Raw genomic sequence first — 21962 nt, 5'->3', positions numbered from 1 at the left:
AGACCGCTGCCCAGCCCCACCAGCAGCAGGGTTTGTGTAGATGCAGGGTGGAGTGCCCCCACACTGGCAGTCACGGCCTGTCTCCGCGAACAGTGGAGGCACACCAGGAACGGCCTTGGGTCTCTTTATTAGTCCCTTCAGAGTGTAAGATACACATACTGGTCCCAGTGACCATTTTTCTCTGCCCCCCCCACCCCCCCCCCAGGAAAACGTCGCCTCCACCACTGGGCAGCTCTGGCTATGCAGGGAAAGGAAGGGCGGGCACTTCAGGGCAGGGGGAGAGGGCACTCGTGGAGGAGGGGGTCCTGTGGGGTGCCTGCCTCCTCCCTGGCACCAGCGCCTGGCGGCTTCCTTTCCAAGGGACAAGGAGGTGTGTCTGATACCGCCTCCAGCCTCAGAAGCGCTTGCTCCACGTATGAAATCAGCTCCTGGGAGGAGGAAGCAAGCGGGGCAGTTTCAGGTCTGGAGCACACACTTGTGTGACTTAATCCGCTGATGATGGACAGGAAACGTTCTCTGAAAAGGTCTGATTGTCCCTCCCCTTTAGGATCGGTTTCGGCCCAGTCACAGACATGAGAAAATAGTCATTAAAACCACACATGTGGAGATCGAGGTCAGTTCCACATAAATTCTTATTCCAGGCCCTGGACTCGGCGCCCCCAGCTTGGGGCTTCAAGCTAGTGGGGTCCTAGTTGGCAGGAGGCCCAGCGTCACTCACCACGCTGGAGGTGAAGCGCTCCTTGATCTCCCGGGCCAGAGTGTCGATGCCGTGGGCCACCAGCTCGGGCAGGATCTCCTCTGTGGTGGAGCAGAGGTCCTGAAGCCAGGGCCCCTCCTGTGCCCACCGGGAGCCCCAGCAGCTGGCCAGCAGGACAAGGCTGGCTCCCGCCCCCGTCCCACTGGGGCTTGGCCTGAGGTTCTCGCGCCCTGTGCATCACCCTCAGCCAGGACGGCGCCTGGCACACAGTGGGCTCCCAAAAGATGCTGAATGAATGGGAAGGTCAGAGGGCTGCAGAGCCGGGGGCGAGGCCGCGCCGGGGAGCTCCTCCCCTTTCCCTGTGGGTCAGGCTGCGAGCAGGGCTGCTGTGACCACTGGCCTGCAGACGGCAGGGGCGCAAGAAGGGGTCTCACTATAGGAAACGAGGTTGGCCAGCAGCATGCAGACGCTCTCCACCACATCGGGGTCGTCCTTGTAGAGCTGGTAGGTCTCCTTGATGAGGCTAAGGCCGCTGGTGTCCCCCTCCTGCTCCACCACCTGGAAAGCCGCCAGCTCTGGGGGCAGGAGAGAGTGGGTTCCTACCCTGGTGTTCTCTGGAGGGGAACACCCTGCCTCCCTGGGAAGGAAGGTCACCCTGCTCCCCACGCAGAGCAGCACAGGCCTGGCTGCTGTGCTCTCCCCTCTGGGCCGGCTGCCCAGCCGGAGCAGAGTTGGAATGGGACCTCAGAGGGCTCATCGTAGGCTGCTGGGCACAGGTGTGCCAGGGGTGGGGGGATAGGAGGGGACAGGACCTGAGCAGGGCCGTGCAGAGCAGAGGTTAAGCCCGTGGGCTGAGTGGGAGTCAGTCCCCAGGGGTGGGGACCTTGGTCAGTCCCTAGGTTAAGTGTCCTCTGTAAAGGATTATCAGGCCTCCGTCGTGCCGTGCTTGTCATGGGGCCTAGCATGTCGTCGAGCTGAGCGACAGGCAGCGTTTGTGTGTGGGGAACTGGAGACAGAGCTGTCTCTGGAGCTGCTTTGCCAGGTTAGGACGTGCCTGCGTGCTGGGAAACCTGTGCACACGATGTGTGTTTACAGGCGAGAAGGATGGCCACGTGACAGCACCAAGCAACAAAAAGTTTACCAAACGTGTGTATGGAAGTCTCAGTGGCTATTTCTGGATGATAGAACTATAGATCATATTTAATTTCCTTTCTGGTTTTTTCTTCTGATTTTTGGTTTGTGGCAGCTGGCGAACACTACTGATGGGGCTGGGTTTTGCCCCCACCTCCAGGTGGCAGCCCTGCCCCACCAAGGCTCACCTGACACTTTGGCGAGGATGGCCAGTCCCCGGTAGGCGTTGTTCACCAGCAGGACTCTGTCCTGGCACAGGCGGATGCTCTGCAGGAGCACTGCTGCCACCGGTTCGAACTGGCTCTCCTTCATGCAGCCTGCGGAGGGGCCGGCGGCCTCACTGCCTGTGGGTCCGAGGCCCATCCCGCTCCTGGGGCCACTCCCACTCCTGAGGCCCCAGTGTGCTCACCCCGCAAGGACAGCAGCCAGAGCACCGCGCAGCCAGCCTCGGCCATTTCCGCGTCCGTGGGGTAGGTGTCCAGCACCTGGACGAGGAGGGCTGGGGCCTTCTCCAAGACCGCCTTGTCCACCGTGACAGCTGGGACCAGGACAAGGTTGAGTGGACACTAGGCTTGCGGTGTGTGCAGGAGGGACTGCTGTACATGTGCCCCCCACATGCTGCCTCCTTCCAGAGACAGCACAGACATGGGGGCGTGTCAGATGTCCTCAGAGAAGGAAGGTCAGGAGGCTTGGCCACCAAGTCTGGAGGGAAGGGATCACCCCCCGGGAGTGGCTTGGGGGACCTGTGCTCTGGGTGTTGGCAGGGCTGTCTGGGGTTTCCCGGGCAGGCCCTCCGTGGCTGAGAGCGCGCTCCTCCTCGGGCGCTGGAGTGCCCCAACAGGGTCTAGCCTAAGGGAGAGGCTGCACAGGCCAGGGGGCCCAGTGGTGAGTCAAAAATCAGAACAGGGCATCTGACACCAAGTCTGGCCTCTGGGGCCAGGAAATCCCAGGACGTTTCCCTGGGCAGGAGGCGCCAGATCTGTGACGGGTCTGCCCGCTGGACAAGAAGTCCTGAGGTCTTGCGTCCGCCAGGTCCAGCCTTTCCCTCCCCACTTTGCGTTCCTCTGCTTCAGTTCTAGGCTCTCAGAAGAGCCTCCGAGGGCCATGGCTGTCCTCAGTGTTCAAGGGACAGGGTGGGGAGGCCCCTGAAGGCTTGGGGAGCAGCTGAGGGAGAGGTGCCAGCCCCCAGCGGGACAGTGGGAGGAGGCCCCTCACCATCTGCCAGGAGGCACCAGAGCAGGCTCAGGCCATTGACGCAGATGTCCCTGTTCTCGGGAGAGCTGTCCAGGTGCTCTAGGATGTGCTCCAACAGCCCGGCCTTCAGCAGCTCCTCCGAGACCGATGCTGTGGGTGGGCCTAGGAATGAGGACCACAGACAGGGCCCCCTTCCTCCAGGAAGCCCTCCCAGAGTGCCTACTCCTTTTGTTGTCCTTGGGCACTGGAGTCCCATTTGACCTGTGCTCCTGGGCACCTGCTCTGGGCCAGGTCTCATGTACTCATGGAACCTGGGAACAAGAGGACATGGGCCTGGCCCTGGAGGAGTCTGTCCATCTCCTGGGCTGCCATTACTAGGCTGCAGCTGGCCTACGTGGCACCCCTCCAGGGGGCCTGGCCCAAACTCCTAGGCCACAAGGAGCAGCCCTGTGCCTTCCAGGATGGGACCATGGTTGGGCCCTGTCCCCGTAGGATGGCCTGATGTCCCATTTGCCGGATGGTTCTAACCTTACGCCTGTTCCAAAGTGAGACCAGTGACGTATGATCAGTTACCCAGTCCGTGTGGTGAAGACAGAGTACGGGGCCCTGCCCCTACCCCTGCCTGCCACGGGACCCATCTTCCTATGGGGAGAACAATGCCCACCTGCCTAGCGGTCAAGGTGCATAGAGCCTGTGACCTGGTCCCCTGAGCCCTCGGTATGACCCTCTTGTCCCCACAGTCCTCACGCCTGCTGTGGTCTGGCTGGCAGCAAAAGCCCAGCATGTTCTAGGGAACAGAGACACGCGGGGCATCGGCCCCCAGCCTCCCACAAGGGGCAGAAAGTGCGCGTGCGACAGACGTCAGCGTGAGGCCGTGGCCGTGCCAGGCGCGGTCAGTGCCTGCGCACGTCTGCAGAGGGAACCACTGACTAGAAGCAGAGGCTCGTCACCGAGGTGAGAAAGGAAGCCACCTGCCTTTGGAGCCGACTGACTGGAGGTGGCTCGGGAGTAGGCCTGACACCACCCTGTCCAACCAACGTGTGCCCACACCAACCCTTCCCCGCCCCATCCCGAGTTCCAGGGGGCAGGGGGGCAGAAGCGGCCGGCAGACGTACCCTGGCTGGCGATGATGGACAGCAGGCTGTACACCAGGGTGATGAGCTGCTCCACCTCGGGGTGGCTCCGCAGGATGCTCAGCAGGGTAGAGAGGACCGAGCTGTCGCTCGGAGCCTCAGCTTCTGGGTCCCGCTTGAGCGCTGCTCGGGCCAGGGAAGTCGGCCCTTAGCCTGCACCGCCGGGGTGCACAGGCAGTGCACACAGGTCCCCCCTCCCACCAGGGGACAGCACTTAGGAAAACGAGGTCTGCCTCTCCTGGCCCAGAGCAGGTCCCCACAAATGCCGTGGCCTGAGGGAGCAAAGGGGCGGCCCTGCCAGGTCTGGGGGCGTGAAATCAAGGTGTCACTGTGAAACTAGGAAGGTCACTAGGAATGTCACAATACTTTTGGCGTAAAGATGGCTCAACCTTTTTAACAACCCAAAGACTCTGCTCCCGCCTGGGCCGCAAGTCCTCTCCTGAGGACACAAGCCACCCTCCTTGAGGGCCACACCAGAGGACCCAAGAGTGTGCAGCTCATTTCGTATCTGGGAAGCACGGGCAACACTGAAGGGAAAATGATGGGGCTCGGGGAGGCCCTGAGTGTGCCCGAGGCTCCAGGGATGGGGTCGGGTGGGCACGGCAGGGCACAGGCTGCCAGAGGGCCAGACACCAGTGGGCTCACTGGCACGGGGGATGTGGGGGCACCAGGAGGGCACCCCAGCCGCCCAGTGCCCACCTTGGCCCAGGAGGTGCAGCAGCAGGGAGCAGGCGCACAGCTGTATGTCAGCGATCCTCTCGTGCTGCTTCATGACGGTGGTCACCACCTCCAGCAGTTCCATGGGCCACGGCAGACCTGGCAGGGCAGGGCGGCACAGACAGGACAGGTGGGGCATCACGCCTCTGGTGGTGAATGGAGTGGCAGAGAGAGGCGCTCGTGGGGTCTACTGTGGCCTCCGGGGAGGGCCCTCCTGTTGCTGCCCTCACTGGGCAGACAGGACAGGACAGCGAGGCGCTAGCACCGCTCTGGAGCAGAAACGGGACCAGCCTGTCCACTGCAGGGCCCTCGGCTGTGCTGCCCAGGGACGGCGTGGCTGGGTTCCATCCAGCTGTGTCAGGGACCGTGCCGTGTGCGGGGGACGGTGAGGCAGTGCTCACTGGCCTTGTCACCCCAACCAGTGTTTCCTCGTCGTCACAGGAGTGCAGCTGGCAACCCCTTCTCGGGGCTCGTGGTGAGAGTGACGAGGGGCCGGCCCAACAGCCTTCCTCAGTGTCCCCAGGAAGGCAGACTCTCCCCTGCCGTGGACGCGGTCCTGGCCCCAGCTTAGCTACACAGGGCTCGGGGTGGAGGAAAGGCCTGTGTGAGGCTCTGTCACCTCCCTGGCTGCCCCTGCCACTGAGACAGGCCCCCGTGGGTTTCAGGGCGAGTTCAGTGGCCAGGCAGGTGGCGGGATGGGTGAGTGTGGGAATGTAGCACCCAGGCAGTGAGACAGAGTGAGTGGAGAGATCTTATGAAAGCATGCTTGGGAAAAAATGATTTTAAAAATAATTAAAAAGATTGTTCCTCCTCAGCAGACGGTGTTGGGGAAAGGTGTTCTCGTGCATTCCTGACGGGGGGTGTGCAATGCAGAGCAGACTGCAGTCTCTGAAAACCGAGTATTCACGTGTAGGGTCTGTCCTACAGAAGCAAGTGCCCAGATGCGTACGCATGATAGCATTGTCCATAACAGTGGAAAGGCAGAACTCAAACCCCATCGGCGGGATGGTGGGATAGAGGGATAGAGGGGACGGCTTCCTGTGGGTCCATAAGATCACGTGAGGGAAGCCACCCGTGGCCTCACCCTTCTCTGCTCGGTGAAAGTGGTGACACGGTGGAATTCCGGGCTGCCTACTATCCGAGCACATGGCAAAGACGGGGCCCTTCTGGGAGTGGAAATACACCTCCAAGGTGTGACACCACCAGCAGGACGGCTGGAGGGGCCGGGCCCGCAGGCTGGGGGGCGGCGGGTTCCTACCTAGCTCGTCCTCGGGCATCGTCAGGAGCCTCTTCATGGCCCGGAGCTGCACCTCGGGCTGGCTGGAGAAGTTCTGCATGACCTCTGCGGGCAGCAGAGCGAGGAGCGTCCTTCCGAGGGCCCAGGCACTGGTGCTGGACGTGTCGCCTCCCCGGACCCACGCCATCATGCCACGGGGCGGGCGCTGTCACCATCCCCACTTGACAGATGCGGCCACTAGGGCCCCGGGACTTGTCCACAATCAAACCCAGCTCTCTGTCCGGGAACCCTCGACACTTGGTGCGAACTGCCGCCCGCTCTGGGCACAGACGCACACAGGAAGCGTGCCCGCGACCGCTGTGTGCCAGGGTGTGGGAGCAAAAGGCCAGGGGGTTCTGGGAGCCGGCGCTGAGTTGGCCACGGTAGCTATGGAGGATTCGTGTAGCAGAAATAGAGGGGAAATGGGCAGGGGCCGGGCGATGGAGATGTGCTGTGTGATACAGGTAACAGGGAGCTACGGAGAGTTCTTGAGTAGGGGAGTTCCTCAAGCAAAGCAATGCTTGGGGATGGATGGAGGGGGAGTCTGGAAGGTTCCCTCCCACTGGCCATGCGTGAGAAGCAAGTCCCGTGTGAGTGGGTTGGAGGGGAGGCACTGACTCCCCAGACCTGAACAACAGGCTGCCAAGGTCACAGTAGCTCCGTGGCCCCTCTCTGCTTGCGTCCCCAACCTCACCTACAATGCTGGCGATATTGCTCCCTAACAGCATGTCGGTGATGGACTCGGGCACTGTCTGCCGGTGCAGGGTCAGAGCCACGCACGAGGACTTGAACTGGTTGCTCACGAAAGTGATGTGTATCACCTCCCTGGCAGAGGAGCAGAGGCAGCCGGGTGAACGGGGTGGCCCTTCCCGCAGGCTCCCGCATGGCTCTCCCTCCCCCTCAGGCCCAGGGCTGCCGGCTGGTGCAGGCGCCGGGCAACGACCCCCAGGTTCCGAAACCCACTTGGCTGGATCTCCCACAGTGTGCCAGGTGTGTCCGGCAAGTGCCCAGCGGTCCCATTCTGGGGACTTACTCCACAGAGGCACAAGGCTCTCTCCTGGGGCCGGGGGGGGGGGGTATGGTCCTGAGCCCTGGCACTGGCCTCTGCGGGCCCTTCCTCCATAAAAACATGAAAATCCAGACTTCATGATTGTTGGTATAAAGATAAATATAACCCAGGCCGGGCAAGGTGGCTCCTGCCTGTGATCCCGGCACTCAGGGAGGCCAAGGTGGGAGGGTCACTTGAGCTCAGGAGTTTGAAACCAGCCTGAGCAAGAGCAAGATCCCATCTCTACTAAAAATATAAAAAATTAGCCGGGCATAGTGGCATGCACCTGTAGTCCCAGCTACTTGGGAGGCTGAGGCAGGAGGATCACTTGAGCCCAGGAGTTTGAGGTTGCTGTGAGCTAGGCTGATGCCACGGCACTCCAGCCTGGGCGACAGAGCGAGACTGTCTCGAAAAAATACATATACATGTAACCCAGGCTGGATTCGTTGTTATATATTCACTTTTTCTTCTGAGTTTAAAATTAAGTTTTAAAACTTTTGCCTGGGCCCCTGAAGTGTGGTGGGTTCTCAGGGCCGGGCCTCCAGCGCCTGGTGTCAGCGCGGCTCCAGCCTCGGGAGAGGTGTGCTCAGGGTGACTCCCCCCACGCCGGGTCTGGGGCGGCCGCACGAGAAGCCCCGTCGTCGTGCGGGACGATGGGGGTGTCTGTGATAGAGTTCTGGCTGGTGTCACCAAGCCAGAGAGCCGTGCTTGCATTGCCGTGGAAACATGAAAGGCAAGTCGGCGGGTGAGGCCGAGCCCGGCTCTGAGCTCACCGGATGGTGATGCGATCCGAGGGGCTGATCGGGAGCATCAGGGGCAAAAGAAACACGAAGGTCTTGGCGTCTGGAATCTGCTTCTCCTCCATCGTCTGCAGGACGTCCTTCAGGTTGTCCGGGCTCTCTCGGAGGGACTTGCGCAGGTGCATGGCTTCTGTGTCCTGCGGAGACAGAGGACGCTGCTCTGTGCGTTTCCACAACTGCAGGACAACTGGGCCCTGGCCACGAGCAGAGGACGTGCTGGGAACAAGGCAGAGTGGGGAGGGGACCAGACGCTGGCCGCCACGGCCGCCACCTTCAGGAATGGCGAGACTCCCTGGGCCCGTGGCTCCTCCTGGAGGAAGGAACAGGCTGGGTGCCGTGGTGGCACCCGCAGTCCCAGCACTCTAGGAGGCTGAGGCAGGGGATCGCGCGGGCCCAGGAGTAGGAGGCTGCAATGTGCTACAACCTGCCACTGCACTCCAGCCTGGGTGACAGAGCGAGACCCCCGTCTCTTAAAATAACAAGAAAGGGAGTTTCGAAAAGCCAGCACAGTCTGCCTCACAACTCTCCTATGCAGTCCTGCCAAGCGTCCCTGCTGTGGGCCCCGCTATAGGAGGGTCGGCATGCCCACCTAACAGATGCCCAAGGTCACATGCTGCCGGGCAGGGGCTGCAGCCAGGCACTCCCAGGACATCACCTGGCCCCACAGCAGGAAGGGCGCCCTTCCCTGGGAGGCTTCGGAGGAAGAAAGTGTGACAAAGGGCTTCTCAGCAGTGGAGGATAGGGATGCTGGGGCCCAGACGGACACCTGTCCCCTCTGGGGACCTTGGTGCCTGGGTGAGGAGCCGGGGGTGCAGGGGAAATTCCTTGCACTTGGGCATGGCAGGCATGGGGCCTGGCTCCCTGACTTCTCCCCACTTTCCCTTCTGTGTGTAGAGGGCAGGATCCCAGCCTCCCTGCAGCCGGGTGGCAGCGGAGGCCTTCCCACCCCCTCCCGCCTGGAGGCTGCTGTGAGGCCAGCACATGACAGTCTGAGCGTGCCCACTGCTGTGGTCACCACTCGTGGTGCCGAGTGCCGGGGGCCGGGGGAGCCTGGACGGAGGCGGAGAGCGAGGGGACAGGAGCCCTCACATCCAGGAAGGAGCAGGTGGTCATGTCGAGGATGATGCAGCCCAGCGACCAGATGTCGGATTTCGGGCTGAAGCAGAATTTGAGGGCTTCGGGGGCCATCCAGGATTTATGGAGAGGATCTGTTGGCAGGAGCAAGATGGGGGCCCACTGAGTTCTGGGCACCCTGGGGGCAGAGGATTGACTGGGCCACAGGCCCCAGCGCTGTGCCCCCTCGGGTGCCGTGCCCCCTGGCAAGCAGCTGGAAACACATGCCCTTCAGTCGCCCTTCCTGGGAGAGGTGGAGACACAGCAGCCGTGGGGGAGGAGGAGACTGCGGTCAGCTAGACCTCTGCCCTGACCTTGAGCTAGGGAGGCTGCACGGCTCAGCGGTGCCCACCACGCTGGCCCTGTGTGCGCCCGAGTGTGTGTGCACCCCTGTTGGCTGCAGGAGGAGTCCGAAAGGGCATGTGCTGAGGTTAAAATTCACCCTCCCTAAACATCTTGACCCCTTTAAAGGTCAGGGCTTTGAGGCACAGTTCCGGCTGCCCCGCCCTGGTCTAAACCCGGACCCTAGTGGGCACCTTCCTCCGCACGAATGTTCCACTTGGCTTCGTGGGTCATCAGCTTGTTGGGGCTCAGGTCCTGCAGTTTGCAGTGGCTGCTGCCGATGAGGACGATGTTGGAGGGCTTGAGGTTCCTGAAACCAAGAAGGGGGCTCTCCTCTGGTCGCCACAGGGCTGCCTGGGTGGGCCGGGCTGGCACGCGCCCGGAGCCCAACTCCCTGCCCCCGCCCCAGCCACCTCTGCGGTGGCGGCCCGCGCCCTCCCCTCTCCTCGAGAAAACGCCCTACTCTGCCTGCCTTTTCTAATAATTGTTTCCTATAATTGGAAAATACACTTAGTTATTACACTGGGGGGAAACCCAACGACATGCAGGAACACACACGACACTCCGAGGTCCCTCTGTTAATTAACACAGTGTTCGCCTCCTTACAGATCTGAGCTACCCATTTGTCTAAGGACTGGTTTTCAGCCATTGTGTAATGTCCAGTGACATTAACGCTGAACTGTGAGCATTCCTTTGGTTGCATGTGGTCCGCCTGGTTTTTCTCTTCTTTAAATAAGATATTGGTGGCTAGGTACCATGGCTTAAGCCTGTAACCCTAGCACTCTGGGAGGCTGAGGCAGGAGGATTACTTGAGGCCAGGAGTTCAAGAGCAGCCTGAGCAAGAGCGAGACCCCATCTCTACAAAAAAATTGAAAAATTAACCGGGCATGGTGGCGCATGCCTATAGTCCCAGCTACTTGGGAGGCTGAGGCAGGAGGATCTCTTGTGTCCAGGAGTTTGAGGTTGCTGTGAGCTAGGCTGACACCACTGCACTCTAGCCAGGGCAACAGAGTGAGACTCTGTCTCAAAATAAAAGAAAAAGAAATAAGATATTGGTGTTCATAATTGGAGCCAGCTCACAGCCCCCTCAGACCACGGATTCCAGAGCCTGAGCTGTGCTGCTGGTGCCAAAGGTGGGGATGGGGCGACCTGCAGCCCACGCGGCCCCATGGCAGGAGGCCCCGTCTCTCCGCCTTGCAGGGCTGTGCCCTCGCACTTTGGAGCAGCCACCCTGGCCAGCGTGCACGCCACCCTGTTGGCTGTGCATGCTTGTCACTGGAGGCTACTGGGAGGGGGTGCCCCTCTCTCTGAGCCAGGGAGGGGTCGGGAGGGGCGCCGTCCTCTCCGGGCTTGGCTGGCCGGCACCCCTCTCCCCAGATCCCGCACACGGGCGCCGGCCCCGAGAGGGTGCCGGGCGCCTCTCTCCCGAGGCAGCAGACCAGTCCGTGAGGACGGAGGCCCGGTCACCTGTGGACGATGTCCAGCTGGTGCAGGTAATCTAGCGCGTCCAGCACCTGGCCGAGCACGTCCTGCAGCCACTGGGGAAGAAGCAGGAGACGCCAGGATGGGCGGGGCTCCCTGCGGCCGCTTTGGCGCGAGAGACCACTCAAGGCGGCAGCAGGACAGTGGCACGTTCTCTCCCTGTGTCCTGAGCCAAGCCTGACGCTGGTGAAGGGCTCGGGGCTGGCGGGCAGGCCAGAGCGAGTGCGGCTCTCAAGACAGTAGGACACATCTGCCCCGGGGGCCCCCTTCCAGACCCCACACTCCCAGCTGCCTGCTGGAGGGGATCCAGCCCTGGGACTCCCCCCCAGTGGCCAGGCTCGTGGGTTGTGGCCCACCCTGGGACGCCCCCCCCCCCCCGTGGCCAGGCTCGTGGGTTGTGGCCCACCCTGGGACGCCCCCCTAGTGGCCAGGCTCGTGGGTGTGGCCCACCCTGGGACGCCCCCCCCCGTGGCCAGGCTCGTGGGTGTGGCCCACCCTGGGACGCCCCCCCCCATGGCCAGGCTCGTGGGTTGTGGCCCACCCTGGGACGCCCCTACCCCCCCCCCGTGGCCAGGCTCGTGGATTGTGGCCCACCCTGGGACCCCCCCCCCAGTGGCCAGGCCCGTGGGTTGTGGCCCACGCTGCCCTGCACCTGCTGGCAGCTGTGCCTGCAGGGAACGGATGTTGAAGCCTTCAGTGCCCGCTTGGGGCCTGCCCCTTTATGTTAACAAAATGAAAAGAGCCCTGGGAGAGAACGTTCTGGAAGCATTCTGTGACAGACACCAGATCCATCTTGCATCCAGGGCAGTGATTTTCAAGCTGCGTTCCCAGCACCCCTGGATTCAGAGCCGCCCTGGCTGTCGGGGAGGGGACAACGGGCAGGACGCTGGGCTTGCCTTGCCCCTCCTGCCGGCGGCTACGGCTGTGCACCGCTCAGGGTCCCAAGGGTGTCACCGCCAGCAGAGCGGGGCGCCCGCTCCAGGCCCACCTCCGAGGCCGGGTTGAGAGAGGAGCTGCATGCCTCGGGGGCGATGCCCCAGGCCCACCCGACAACCTTCCCTGAGCAGAGGCCGGCAGAGCCCCCCCACCGTGGGGCGGGCCACAGCCATACAGGTGAGGCGGAACCCCCAGGCTTGCAGAAGCCCGCGGAGGAGGGCGTCTTCACGACCGCAGGGCGGGAAAGGCTCCTCAGAGCAGGGCTCAGAAGGCACCAACATGGAAGCATCGCCAACGGCTTTGTGACCGTGACGCTTTCCGTCCACCAAAAGGCATCGTCGTTGCGAAAGTGACCTGGCGAAGCGCAGCCTGGGAGGAGGCGCCCGGGCCGAGTCCACACCGTGCGACACCTTCTCCCTGCAGCCTGCCCGTCGGAGCGGGCGAAACGCTTGAACAGGCGCCGCGGAAGAAATCCAAGGGCCAGGATGTGCTCGCGTGACCGCACGCCAGGAACCTGAACAAAAGCTGCCACCAACGGTCGCTGCCCGCGGGCGTTGCCATGACGGATGCAGACAGGCGCGGTGGCGCGCACCTGTGACCCCGGCACTCTGGGAGGCCTGGGGGGGCTGGGGGAGGGGGATCTCTGGAGCCCAGGAGTCCGAAGCTGCAGTGAGCTGTGGTGGTGCCAGTGCCCTCCAGCCCCGGTGACAGAGCGAGACCCTGTCTCTCAAAAAAAAGACTGATGCTAAGCACATGTTCTTAGTGAAAAGAAATAAAAATTAAAAAAAAAAAAAAGACTGACGCGATGACGTGTTGTCAGGATGTGAACCGCTTGTGGTGACAGCGATCGCTGGCTCGATCCAGCCACGCCGGGATCTGTTTGGAGCAGCTGCCGACGCTCCGCTCCCAGGCGTTTACCCAGCAAGGCTCACAGCGGCCTCGTTAGCAATAGCCCCAGACCGGGACCCGCCCACGTGCCCGGCAACGGGCACGGAGGAGCAGCCCGTGGCACGGCCACACCGTGGAGTATCAGCGAGCAGAGAAAAAGGCGACTGCCCGAGCACGAAGCATCGGGCTGAGCCGAGGGAAGCAGACGTGAGTGACGAGGGGGACTGTGGAGCCCAGCCGCGTGCGCCGCTCTGCAGGCAGAAGCCAGCCGGGCCGTGGGTTCCGACTGGGACCCCCGGGGTCCCGGGAGCGCCTTCCACCTTGACTGCGGGGCTGTGTGCGTGTCCAGCGCGTCCCGCGGTGCACGTGGGCTCTGCGACTCACGGCAGGCAGCACCTCCAGAAGATGCACAGGCAAGAAAAGGGCAAGACCAAGGCCCCAGCGGCGCCTGCCCCACGCTGCCCTCGCCCTGCCGCGGGGCTGCGGGTCACGGGGCCCTGTGGTCCCTGGGCCTGGCGTCCCAGAGGGAGCCTTACCTCAGGCTCAATGACTTCCTTCGCCTTCCTCTTGCGCTCAATGACATCGTGGAAGCTGACCTCGTGGAACTCCATCACCAGGCAGAGGAACAGCGAGGAGATCTGCTGGGACGGAGCCCTGAGCCGCCTGCCGGACGCAGGCCCGGGCCCAGGGCTTCTGTGCGGTCGCCGCTCTAGGGCCTCCCTGCACCAGGCTGGCACCCGCGGTGGGGGCACTGCCCCCAGAGGGGCTTACGCACCCCCCTCACCCAGTCCCAGCCCCCAAGCTCCGCCCACACTGAGCTGCTTGGACTTTGCTGGAAGCTGCACATGCCCCTGGAGCCTGCACACGTGGACCCCTCTGCCTGGAACCACCTGCCCCTTCCCTGGGGTGCCTGTTCATGCTCCGGTAGCCTGTCCTGACCCGGACCCCAGTCCTGCACGTCAGGGGCCCCAGCTCCGTGCTCCCTCCCCCCGTGAGACCTCCTCTGGGCCTCCTTGCACCCTCCTGAGAGCATTAGAGGTGCTCAGAGAATATCTGGGGTGTGTGAAGCGAGGGCCCCTCCCCAAGGCTTTCTGCAGGGCCCAGCTGAGGGGAGGGAAGGTGTGTCACGGGGGGACCCTTCACTCCTGCGCAGACCCTGGGCTGTCGTCCCGGCGGGCACACCAGTATGGACGTCACCCCCAGCCCCCGTCGACCTCCCTCCCTCCACCTCAGGCTCCTCCAGGGTGGCTCCTCGTAAACACGAGAACTCACACAGCCTGCGGCACGCAGCACAGGGCTTGGGGGCTGCAAGGCCTGGGTTTGAATCCCCACTCCGCTGGCTACTAGCTGTGTGGCCCTGGGGAGCTCCCTAACCTCTCCGAGCCCCAGGCCCCATCAGGAAGATGAGGACAGCACTTCCTACCCTGCGGCCCCCCAGACATGGTGATGGGCGTGGGCTGGCCACAGACTGCGCAGGGCTGCAAGAGGAAGGGGTGTCAGGTGGCTATGGAAAGTGGGGACCCTCGGCCTACGGCCAGCTCCTTCCGTGGGAGTCAAAGCTCGGCCGTCGCAGGCACGGACTCAGGACGCCCGTGGCTCCAGGACGCAGCTGGCCTTCGGCGTGGCCACGTGCTGGCAGGGCCCCGTTTCTCTTAGCCTCTGCTTCTTCTCCCATAAAATGGGATGGCAACCCCTCCTATACTGAGGTCGTCAGGGCTCACATGAGATGCACAGAAAGTCCCCGGTGTGGCGCCCGGCCGAGCCGCTGTGGAGTCAGGGCTGGCCACACTCGGCGGAGCTGCTGCACTGCCCCGCCCCGCCCCCCCCCACCCCGGGGGGTGTGCACAGTGCACCTGCCTGTGGCCCCCAGTGCCGGCACAGCCCTTGGGTGCCGGCTCTGACCCACCTCCGCGTTCCACGTGATGAACAGCTCTTTGTACACAGAGATGTGGGCGTGCCGCAGCTTCAGCAGCGGCATCATCTGCGGGAGGAGAGCAGAGGTCACGGAGGTGAGGGAAACGCCATTTCTCAGCTGGCGCTGCCCCACCGCCACCCCAGCCAAGCGCCCGGCAGGGCAGGGAGCCGGCGCGGGGTGGCCGTGCGGCCCGGGGGTTGGCAGCCGGACGGTGCAGGGAGACGGCTGTGCGGCGTGGGGCTGCGGCAGGCTCCGCCACCTCTCTGAGCCTCCCGTTCTCCTGTGAAAATGGGGGTAACGGTGGAACCTGCCTCACGGGGATGTGCTGGGGACACCGTGGGCCGGCGCGGGTAGGGCGCCAGGCACGCGGGAGAGACTGCGCAGCCAGGCTTGGTGGCGATGTGCCGCTGGAGGGAGAGGAGCCCACCCAGAGGGCCGTGCTCCCGCCCACAGCTCGAGGTGCGTTGGGAATAAACCCGAGCAGGCAGCGGGAGCGGCTCCCAGAGCTCCTGAGCCAGATGGCAGCCCCACGTGGCAGGTGGGCGTCGGTGGGCTGCCAAGTGGGACCTGGAAGCGAGTCGGCGGCGTGGAAAGCCACGGCGGCGGCACGGACTCGGTGGGCCTCCCACGCCCGTTCTTCCCACGTGTCAGAAAGCAGCCCGGGCCCGGCACTGTGCCAGCCACGGCACGGACCGAGGAACGTCGGCTGGCTGAGCTCAGGAGCCGGCCGGCCAGCCCAGAAAAGCACGCGGCTGTCCGCTACACAGGAGGGACACCGGCCTCGCGAAACGCAGAGGCGAAGCAGCAGCACGCGGAGCCTTTGTCCAGCAGACCAAGCTCTCGCAGCTGTGACGGCTGTAGACAGCGTGTCACCCCGGGCAGTCCGAATGGTCGCGTTAGGGGTAAGTTACATTTTCCTTGTTAAACAATTCTCTGTTTTTCCAAACTTTCTACTATAATTAATACTTTTATAATTGGGGGAAAAAACAATCTTGTAGAAGGTGGTTATTGGTAGATCATCCTAGGCCCTGGCCAACACGTAAACTTCGCCTTCTCTGGGAACATGTGTCCTAAACTGTCAGCAGTGGTATTTGGAAGTGAGTGTTTTGGGCATGGACTCCCTTGGTGACCTGGGGCTGCTGGCTTCACAGGTGGGACAAAACGGATTGTGATCCTCCAACCCTCCATCCAAACTTCCCTTCACCCAGTCACTCAACAAGAGAGCACAGAACGTGGGCTGTGTGTGCGGCCCCAGAGAGCAAACTGCCAGTTACCTCCTCCAGGGCCTCATTGGAATGATGCTCATCGATGCATTCCACCTACAAAGGCACAGGGCACGGGCTCAGTAAACGAGTAGTGAACCACCACCACTACCACCACCACCACCACCACCACCACCACCACCACCATCACCACCGCCATCACCATCACCACCACCACCGCCACCACCACCACCGCCACCACCATCATCACCACCACCACCACCGCCACCACCACCGCCATCACCACCGCCACCACCACCACCGCCACCACCACCGCCACCACCACCACCACCACCACCACCACCACATCACCACCATCACCACCACCACCACCACCACCACCACCACCACCACCATCATCACCACCACATCACCACATCACCACCACCACCACCACCACCACCACCACCACCACCACCATCATCACCACCACCACCACCACCATCACCACCACCACCACCACCACCACCACCACCACCACCACCACCATCACCACCACCACCACCACCATCACCACCACCACCACCACATCACCACCACCACCACCACCACCATCACCACCACCACCACCACCATCACCACCACCACCACCACCACCACCACCACCACCACCACCACCACCACCACCACCACCACCACCACATCACCACCACCACCACCACCATCACCACCACCACCACCACATCACCACCACCACCACCACCACCACCACCACCATCATCACCACCACCACCACCACCACCATCACCACCACCACCACCACATCACCACCACCACCACCACCACCACCATCATCACCACCACCACCACCACCACCACCACCACCACCACCACCACCACCACCACCACCACCACATCACCACCATCACCACCACATCACCACCACCACCACCATCACCACCACATCACCACCACCACCACCACCATCACCACCACATCACCACCACCACCACCACCACCACCATCACCACCACCACCACCACATCACCACCACCACCACCACCACCACCATCATCACCACCACCACCACCACCACCACCACCACCATCATCACCACCACCACCACCACCACCACCACCACCACCATCATCACCACCACCATCACCACCACCACCACCACCACCACCACCACCACCACCACCATCATCATCACCATCACCACCACCATCATCACCACCATCACCACCATCACTATCATCACCATCATCATCACCATTATCACCACCACCATCATCATCACTACCACCATCACCACCACCATCATCACCACTATCATCACCATCACCACCACCATCATTATTTACCAGGGTGCCAGGCTCCCACCATTTATGGCCCTCGCCACATGGCAGAAGATGGGGCATCAAGATGTTCCTAAGGCAGAGGTCTAAAAATACTTGGAGCAATGAGAACATTTTTGCTCCAGTTGCAAGGATAACTTTAGGATAGCATAATATAAACTCAAAAAAATCAGTAAAGGATCCATTTTCAGACCATTTGAAAGCAGGGAAGAAAATAATCTTTTTGTCCCAGAGCCAACAGCTCTGTGGTGGTTGGTAAAGTATCAATCTCACCACTTCCTTCCCTATCCAAAGTGGGAGGACTGTCTCCCTGTGCTGCATGTGTGGCAGCCCCCTCTTTCCCCATGCCCTCCCTCGGGGAGGGTGAATGTGTGGAAAGGGAAGGGGGTGGTTCAGGTGGCAGAGGGGTTTGAGTCTGCAGCACACTCAGTAGCAGAAACCTGGGTACATAAACTATCGCTAGATCTAATACCAGATCCTTACCCAGAAATTTTGCTCACAAGACTTACAAATGGGCCAGGCACGGTGGCTCACGCTTGTAATCCTAGCACTCTGGGAGGCCAAGGTGGGAGGATCACTCAAGGTCAGGAGTTTGAGACCAGCCTGAGCAAGAGTGAGACCCCATCTCTACTAAAAATAGAAAGAAATTAATTGGCCAGCTAAAAATATATAGAAAAAACTAGCCAAGCATGGTGGCGCATACCTGTAGTCCCAGCTACTCGGGAGGCTGAGGCAGGAGGATCGCCTGAGCCCAAGAGTTTGAGGTTGCTGTGGGCTAGGCTGATGCCACGGCACTCTAGCCTGGGCAACAGAGTGAGACTCTGTCTCAAAAAAAAAAAAAAAAAAGACTTACAAATGAAGTACTTTTGTCATTGTAGTGACCGCAGACCATAATGTAAAGGTAGTGAATTGTTCCCAGATCCATTAAAGACCCGAGATGCCAGTGGCTCTGTCCTGAGGAGTCCAGGGCAGACACCCCAGGTGAGTCTTCCTGTCTTCCCTTCTTCCTATCCCTGGGGGCCTGCGGAGTGGGTGAAGTTGGCCAAAACACTCCGGCCGGGCGCGGTGGCTCACGCCCGTAATCCTAGCACTCTGGGAGGCCGAGGCGGGCGGATTGCTCGAGGTCAGGAGTTCGAAGCCAGCCTGAGCAAGAGTGAGACCCCGTCTCTACTATAAATATAGAAAGAAATTAATTGGCCAACTAATACATATAGAAAAAAATTAGCCGGGCCTGGTGGTGCATGCCTGTAGTCCCAGCTACTCGGGAGGCTGAGGCAGGAGGATTGCTTGAGCCCAGGAGTTTGAGGTTGCTGTGAGCTAGGCTGATGCTACGGCACTCACGTCTAGCCTGTGCAATAAAGTGAGACTCTGTCTCAAAAAAAAAAAAAAAAAAAAAAAGGAAAAAAAAAAAACACTCCGAAAGCCTTAAAAATGTCACATTGTTTCGCCCAGTAATCTCACTCCTAGGAATTCACAGATGGTCCAAAAAATGAACCACAAGGATATTTATCAGAGTTGTTTATACGTCGTGAAAAACTGAGAGCAAGCTAAACACTCGTCCCACATGAGGGACAGGCTGGGGCACTAGCAGCACATCCTGCAAGACGGAGCCACACGCTGCAAAACCAGGAGAGGAGGAGGCCGTCGACTGGCATGGGACGAGCTTCACAATATATTAGGCAAGAAAAAGTACGCCATAAATGCCAACAACACTGTTCTTGCAAAAACAAAAATTTACAAATGCTTAGAAGAAAGACTGGAAGGGGGGCACAAACTCTTACCCGCACTCCCCTCTCCCAATTTTTATTTAGAAAGAAATAGCAGGGTTTTTGCAAAGCTCCTTAATCGCCAGGAAGGTAGTCGGCCACCCCACCCCACTGGCTGGTGAGACGGGAGCAGACCTGTGGCTAAGCATCGAGGCCTGCAGCAGCAGCAAGGGAAGCCCTTCTGCTGCACGGCCAGCCCCGGGTCCTGCTGTGGCCCTGCCACTGCACAGACAGGGGGGTGTGCAGGGACGCTTACAGCAGATCGCTTGCCCTAGATCCCCTGTTCATCGGGACCACCCTCTCTCGGACACACACAGGGGTGTCCTCCTGCGGGCCTGCACCCCACCTGCCGTGCTAGCCCTGGGGAGGAGTGTGGTGGAAGGGCTCAGGGCCCAGTATGTGACATTAGACCTGGGTGACCTTGGGCCAGTCCCTACCCTCTCTGGGCCACCTACTTTTTGGTAAAGCTGGTGACCCTGCACTGAGTAGCACCATGCCCCCCCCAGGTGGCCCGAATTTAACCCTCTTGGCAACTGTGTGCCCTTGGCTATCTGGAGCTGTAAAACAAGGTCATTGTTTCTGCTTTGCAGGGCGGAGGGGCGACTGAACTGGTGGCTGGCGTGCAGCAGGAGGGGAGCACATGGCAGGTGTTGGTGCTGAAGCAAATGAGCTGTCCTGCCAAGGTGACAAGGACAAGCCAGTGGGAGGCCTGGGATTCTCGCTTCTACCCAGACCGGATTAGCCTCCGTGTGTCTGGTGGAGAGGAAGAGAATGCAGCGGCTGGGAAGCTCTGGCACGAGAATGACGAGCTTGCGTGGGAAAATGCAGCACCTGTGCGCAGGTAGCCACGGGCTCGGCCTCTCACCTGCTTTATCACGTGCTTCGCTTTGGTTTCTGCTTCCTCCACCACCAGGTTCAACCCCAGCGCCCCAGGATTCAGATGGTACAAAATCTACCAGCAAGAAAGAGAGAAGCTTTCAGGAAACACACACAGCTTTTCACTTTCCCAAAGTGCACCCGACTTCCTGCCCCCGCCTCGGCTGGCAGAGCGAGCATCTCCCTCCACTCTGCAGGCGAGGGGATGGCCCGAGGCCGAGAAGCCCCTTAAAGGCAGAACCTGATCCTACCTCTTTGGGGCCCATTCTGGACTTCGTTCTACAACCCCAAACCCCTCCCCTGACCTGCAGTGGGGACCAGCCAGACACCCACCAGCAAGCACCTGCCTGGGCCAGGGCTCATGCCTTCTCTCTAAGGCCCTGTGAGCTCAACTGCCAGCCTCCACCACGCCGGGCTCCAAACAGGAAAGTAACCAGTCCTGTAACTGGTGCAGTCAGTCACAGACATCCGTGTGCCTGGTTCCATGCCAAGCACTTCACAGCCACCCTATGCAGTCAGCACCATTGCGTCTCTGTTTACACTGAAGGAAACTGAGGTAGGCACAAGGAGCTAGGTCCTTGCCTGAGGCTATGGAGCTAAGACGCAGGACCACCTGGACTGGATAACTCTGGGGTATGACTCCAGAGCCTGTGATTTGAGCCGAACCTTCGGAGGGATGGCCACCCTGCCCTGACCCTGTGCAGAGGCCAGGGTGACAGGTGAGGGTGGGCCAGGGACTGCAAGATGCTGACACTCATCAGAGGATGGGGAAGGGGCAGGATGCAGAGGTGGGGTGGTGGGGATGGAACCCTCAGCCTGGGGTCTCTTGGAATCCACAAAGGCCTGAGGATTCTGTAATCAGCACTTCTGGGCAGCCTGAATCCTGCTCATGGAATGATGGGGACAATGTCCAGAGCAGCCCTAGCCATGGGGACCAGAGGGCAGGGCTGGTGGAAAAATGCTCAGGCCGGCAGGCGTGCATGTGCACGGAAGCTCATGCCTATAATCCCAGCACTCTGGGAGGCCCTCGTGGGAGGATCACTTGAGGTCAAGAGTTCGAGACCAGCCTGAGCAAGAGCAAGATCCCATCCATCTCTACAAAAAAACAGAAAAAATAGCTAGGCATTGTGGTGCACCTGTAGTCCCAGCTACTCGGGAGGCTGAGGCAGGAGGATGGCTTGAGCCCAGGAGTTGGAGGTTGCAGTGAGCTAGGCTGACAATACCTCACTCTACAAAGGCAACAGAGACTCTGTCTCTTAAAAAAAGAATGCTCAGGCCTAGGCCCTCTGAGGCAATAAATTAAACAGTAAAGGGCACCTATATCTCAGATCAAGTCTTTTTTTTCCTATAAAAGTAACTTTACTCTAAAAATCCTCTGGCCACGAGGGCCAACTTCCTCCCACACACACGGAATTCTCCCAAAGTGAGGAAAACTAACCTACAAATTGTTTCCAAATTAATGAAATTTTCACAAATACTGAACGTAACATTTACAAAAGTTGACATGTCATGTACAGAAGCATTTAACGAAACATTCATTTCTATCTTGCAGCTTTCCTCGTGTGTTCCGAGAATTTTCCAGGTCTCGCGCGTTTCCAGAGACCCAGGCTGAGGGTGTCTTAGACTGGGGGCGCCGGACGAGCCCTTGGGCGTCCCAGGGTGTCCTGTCCCCAAGAGCACCCGCACTCGGCCGGGCCTGGCGAGTCTTCACTCATTCTAGACAGGGGAAACTGAGGCCCAGGAGGCGAAGGGCACCCGGGTCACCTTTCGAGGCCCAGGGTCAGCCTGCGAGCTGGAGGCAGCCGCTGGCCTGGACCCGCCGCCGCCCCCGGCCGTGGCCGTTGGCCCTCCCCGAGGCGACAACTCGCACCTGGTACTTGTTCATGGTCGCCGGCGCGGACTCCGGACACCTCCGGAGCCTGCGCCGTGGGCCCCGCGCCCGAGCATGCCCAGTGCGGTTCGCGGGTGCGCGCCCACCTCCTCCCCCACCCCCTGCATCCCCTCACCCCGGGAGGGTCCGCCGCCCGCCCTCGGGCCCCGCCCCCTTAAAGGCGCCGCGCGCCGCCCGGTGCGCCGGGGCCGGCGGGG

The 21962-nt window shown here is 61.0% G+C and overlaps 1 protein-coding gene across 1 annotated transcript; it reads right to left on the bottom strand.

The window, feature by feature from the left end:
* Positions 1-108: 108 nt before the first annotated feature.
* Positions 109-21836, bottom strand: STKLD1 (serine/threonine kinase like domain containing 1). The gene is made up of 19 exons (XM_012781998.3): positions 21745-21836; positions 19864-19950; positions 15947-15991; positions 14664-14738; positions 13294-13395; positions 10919-10989; positions 9646-9761; positions 9086-9204; positions 7970-8133; positions 6843-6973; positions 6131-6214; positions 4855-4971; positions 4138-4278; positions 3044-3172; positions 2238-2366; positions 2017-2145; positions 1132-1272; positions 719-798; positions 109-428 (listed from the first exon to the last, which is right to left on the bottom strand). The coding sequence occupies exons 1-19, from the start codon at positions 21757-21759 to the stop codon at positions 267-269; spliced, it is 2037 nt and encodes a 678-aa protein (XP_012637452.1). The 5' UTR covers positions 21760-21836; the 3' UTR covers positions 109-266.
* Between the last annotated feature and the right edge of the window lie 126 nt (positions 21837-21962).

This window comes from Microcebus murinus, chromosome 12 (genome assembly GCF_040939455.1).
Source record: "Microcebus murinus isolate Inina chromosome 12, M.murinus_Inina_mat1.0, whole genome shotgun sequence".
Classification (NCBI taxonomy): domain Eukaryota; kingdom Metazoa; phylum Chordata; class Mammalia; order Primates; family Cheirogaleidae; genus Microcebus; species Microcebus murinus.
Note: the sequence above shows the minus strand (reverse complement) of the source record. Positions and strands in the feature narration are given on the sequence as shown.

What these genes read in the sequence shown, in the direction of transcription:
- STKLD1 (XM_012781998.3), bottom strand. An exon ending in TCATCACGTGGAACGCGGAG is followed by an intron (nt 13,396 to 14,663) that starts GTGGGTCAGAGC and finishes CCGTCCCAGCAG; the next exon opens with ATCTCCTCGCTGTTCCTCTG. An exon ending in CCACCTGCTCCTTCCTGGAT is followed by an intron (nt 8,134 to 9,085) that starts GTGAGGGCTCCT and finishes CTGTCTCCGCAG; the next exon opens with GACACAGAAGCCATGCACCT.